The sequence below is a fragment of the Triticum dicoccoides genome, chromosome 4A (genome assembly GCF_002162155.2).
Source record: "Triticum dicoccoides isolate Atlit2015 ecotype Zavitan chromosome 4A, WEW_v2.0, whole genome shotgun sequence".
NCBI classification, from domain to species: Eukaryota; Viridiplantae; Streptophyta; class Magnoliopsida; order Poales; family Poaceae; genus Triticum; species Triticum dicoccoides.
The window spans coordinates 88,432,863-88,436,953 of NC_041386.1; the positions used below are offsets into that span (position 1 = coordinate 88,432,863).

Sequence of the window (4,091 nt, forward strand, 5' to 3'; positions counted from 1 at the left end):
AACGATCCAACTCAAAAGTAGCCTCTTTTTTTTTTGCCTTTGCTAAGCATCGGCAAGTGACGATCTGACGTCTGAAAAAACAGGCAGACGTTGTGACCTTTGGTCCTTGACACCAGCGACAGATGATGCTGGTGGAGAGGGTTGGTGGCTCTGTGTTCCTCGTTTATCACACGTTAAGTTTTTTTTTTTTTGCGGTAAATTGGAGCACGCGATGCCAGCGACAGATAGAATACACTCTATCCTTACACAAGTGGAATAATTATCATAACTCATCAGCCACAAACAGAGAACCCACATAAGAGAAATGTGTCAACCTCAAGGTAATTTATGATATGATAGAAATTACGAGACTTTGTACAAACCTGGAGGCACCTTCCGTGCCTCTTTCCCCCCTCCCCCGACAGAGGAAACCAGGCAGGCACGAGGCACACCCCCAACCCTGCTGCAACTTCTTCAGCTAGCCAACAGCACACGCATGAACGTATAAGATGTCCTCATCCCGGCATCTGCAGGGCTCCCCGCCGGGAGTCGGCGAGCCGCTTCGGGGTGCCAGAAGCTTTACAACACGCTTTACATACACTACAGGTAACCGAGGCGAGTTTAACAGTTACACCCCGTATGCTCAGACGAAGTGAGCACCCTGCAGGGGGAGAAGGCCCGAAGACCGCAATCTAGAAGCATATAGTGTTTTTACGCTGTTCGTGATAGGCTGTAGCTACATCTCTTCCTGATGCAGAGCAGGGGGTGGAGGTAGCGGAGGCGACTGGGACGTCTGCTGGGGCGGCTCTTCAGCTTTGTTGTTCACTTTGATCTCCAGCAGCCGCTCGACCGGCTGACGGCAGATGGGGCACCTGGTGGTCTGGTACCTCAAGACCTTGGCGCACTCGCTGCACATACACTGCGGCAAAAAATTTAGTGTCAGTTACTAGAGATGCTAGCACAGAATCGGTTGCCAAACAGCCCATAGCACTGGAAATGGACATCAATCAGTGAATATTGTAGGAGATTTTTCTGGAACAGTAAATAGAATATGAAAGATTCAAGATCACGCTTGGTAAACAATATAGTAGAAGTGTAATAACAGACTAAATCTCTGGAATTTATGTTTTTTCTACAATAGCATAACTGCAGCATTATAGCTTAATTAACTTCAAACGTAGATATTCACACATAAGCTTCTATATTTATAGATTTGAGACTTACCATATGCCTACATGGAAGGACAGTAGTATCCCTAGGTTCTGAGAGGCATATGACACATTCTTTCCCAGGATCATTTGCATCAGTGTCCCCTTCCACAGAGTTTCCTATCCCATATATTTCCTGCAATTCATACCTGGTGCCATTCACCCAAAGGATCTGACTAACAACTCGTACTTGATAGTCACCGCTTTCTTTCTTTTCAAACACAGCCTGTGTGATCTGCGAGTTTGGAGTTTTGGGTTTCTGGTCTTCCCCCTCCGATGGTTGATCAGCAGCCAATGTTGTTTCAGCTTTAACTGCAAGTGGATATATTTCCATTCCCCCCTGTTTCAACAACTCAGAGTCCTCAAACGCTGAGAAGTCAATTCCTGTCCCTGAAGGTTGCCTAAACTTCTGGCCAAGACCCTCTTTGAAGCTAACAGTAACAGGCTTAATCAAGTCTGGCTTCATCGCTGTTAGATTGCAGTTGAGCTCTTCCTTTGCAAAGAAGTAGACAGTCATGCTGTTCAAGGAAGTAGATCAAGAAGAATGGTAAATCACCTAATAACATTACAGAAAGATAAAGACTTCTTTTGACTGTATTAAGGAAGCTGTAATGCTTTAGTTATACAACATGAAAGTACAACAACACTACATAATTAATAACAATGCAGCTCTAGCACAAAACACCAAAATCCTCTACAAACATACCAGTGTCATATTTGCAGGAAGGACAAATCCAGTGTGCTTGGTATAGTGCTCCCAGAATAAACAAATTTAATTCAAATACATATTTCGCTAACCATTAGCAATTTCGCAACTATTACACTTAAAATTATTTTTGAGAAAAATGTAGCAAGATGCATGCTTTATAACGGAACAGTATCGACAGCTTGGTAGAACTGAAATTCTAAGAATTCTTTTTGGTGGCTCATAATCAGAACACATCAATTCCAAACAAACTAGAAAGAAAGACTTGCTTTGTACAAAAATCTGGGTCACAGACAGATTATTCAACCAAGAGTGGTTGTGCTACAAAAATGATGATGAAAGAGGGAAAATGGTACTATTGGGGATGAAGACCTTAACAGTTCCAAATATAACTCCAAGGATGGAAACATGTTGGTTTAGAGAATAAAATATATGCCTACAGTAACAACCGAGCAGAAAGTAATGCAGGGAAGAATGAGTGGGGATAATATACATAATATCTAGCGTTGACTAGGCCACCTCGGAGAATAGGGCATAAGTAACACTTGGTGTTAACAATGCGATGGAGCGAGCATCCTCTGTAAGTCTCACAATCAATGCAAAAAATACAATGGTTTGACCAGGCAGGAACCCAAATATGTAGTGTTCTGCCTCCAGAGTACAGACACACAACTACCAAAGTTTAACAGTTGCCAAGGGATCAAAGTGTATGGCAACTGTAGATCATTGAAACTTCATCCTTACTACCGTATTGTCGACCAACGAGTTTTTTACTAAAGATTTTTTAGAACAATCTAATAATGAATGAAACATGTATATAATACTATAGCTGGCTTTCTAGGCTTTCTGGCTATTGAAGAAGAATTATTTGCAAGGACCAGGGAAACACTTTTGTAGACAAAAAGTCTTTATGTACGGTTTTTACTAATTTCCATTTTCTGTTTTGATCAATAGAGGGAATCGTCAATTAACAAACAAATGGAGGTCAAAGATCGCTGAAATTGACGAATACCACCCGCCCTTAACCTCAAGCAAGTGAAAGCATCACCATCATCAGAGACCGAGACTAATTCCTCAACGCATCAACGTCGACATACAAAACAAATCCATGCAAACAAGAACATGTTGCACACAAATTCTGCTCCTGGCCACTGGCGGGTAGCTGCCGGCATACATATAACGGCCCAAACATAAAGATTTAAGAGAAGGAAGAAAGTTTTCACCTTCCAGCGACGGTGGCATCGAAGGTGAAGGCGACGAGGAAGCGGCCGGGACAGCCTTCATCGAGCTCAATCCGGAGCGTCTCCTTCTTGAGGTTGACGTCGTTGCGGATGGTGACGGCCTTCTGGTGCTCGACGTAGGGCGTGGGCATGGGCGGCTGGAGCCCGTAAGGGTACCGTCCGGCCCAGCCGGGGTAGTGGTGCGAGTGGACGGAGGGCGGGAACTCCGTGGGTGGCACGTTGGGCGGCGGCGCGGCGCCCCTGTGGTGATGGTCGTAGGGCGCCGGGAGGGGCACCTGCACGGAGGGCGGCGGCGGCGGGTAGTAGTTCCCGTACTGCGGGTAGTACTGCGGCGGGTTGGGGTTGGGGTACTGCGGCGGGTAGGGCGTGGCGGCGGCGAAGACGTAGCGGTTGGGCGCGGCCTCCGGCTGCTGCGGGGGCGGCGGCGCCTGGTGGTGGTGGCCGTGGCCGTGGCCGGAGCTCCGGCGGCGGTGGCCCGGGCCGCCTCCCCCGCCGTTGCTGCCCGCGTTGCCCATAGCTCCCGCTGCGAGCCCGGGGGAGACGCGCTCAGGCTCGGATCTCGGGGCCCTGGAGCATCAAAATCGGAGGAGCCTCGCCCTCCTCCCAACAACGTCCCCAGAAAGAAAACCCAAGAATCCAAGAACACGCACGCCGGCTCCGGGGATCGGAAGCAGCGGCGCGGCGGGAATTGGAACGAGCCCCCGATCGATTCCCCCCACGCGGATCGAAATCGAACACGATCGATCGATTCGATCGGGGGAGGGGACGGGGAAGGGTGGGGAGGGGAGGGGAGGGGAGGAACGGAGCGCTTGCCGGCGCGCTCACCCACACTTGTTGCTTTCTCGTCTGTGTCGTATTTTTGGGGCTATAATGGAAGGTTGCGCGTAAAGCACACCACTATCGTCTCTCCCTTTTCTCTCCCCCCCTCGCCCCCGGTGGTTACAGCTATGGTTGTCA

The 4,091-nt window shown here is 48.4% G+C and overlaps 1 protein-coding gene across 1 annotated transcript; it reads right to left on the reverse strand.

Annotated features, from left to right (window-relative positions):
• Positions 1 to 296: 296 nt before the first annotated feature.
• On the reverse strand, positions 297 to 4,049 carry LOC119285151 (probable E3 ubiquitin-protein ligase LUL2). Its single transcript, XM_037564376.1, has 3 exons — positions 3,117 to 4,049; positions 1,204 to 1,705; positions 297 to 898 (listed from the first exon to the last, which is right to left on the reverse strand). Exons 1-3 carry the CDS (start codon positions 3,647 to 3,649, stop codon positions 716 to 718), a joined length of 1,218 nt encoding a protein of 405 aa, XP_037420273.1. The 5' UTR covers positions 3,650 to 4,049; the 3' UTR covers positions 297 to 715.
• Positions 4,050 to 4,091: the final 42 nt, after the last annotated feature.

Bases quoted from the DNA above. Each gene is read 5' to 3' on its own strand.
- LOC119285151 (XM_037564376.1), bottom strand. From the start codon at position 3,649: ATGGGCAACGCGGGCAGCAACGGCGGGGGAGGCGGCCCGGGCCACCGC. The intron at 1,706-3,116 runs GTGAAAACTTTC...TTCCTTGAACAG, and splicing joins GATGCCACCGTCGCTGGAAG to CATGACTGTCTACTTCTTTG. The intron at 899-1,203 runs GTAAGTCTCAAA...TTTTTGCCGCAG, and splicing joins TCCTTCCATGTAGGCATATG to TGTATGTGCAGCGAGTGCGC.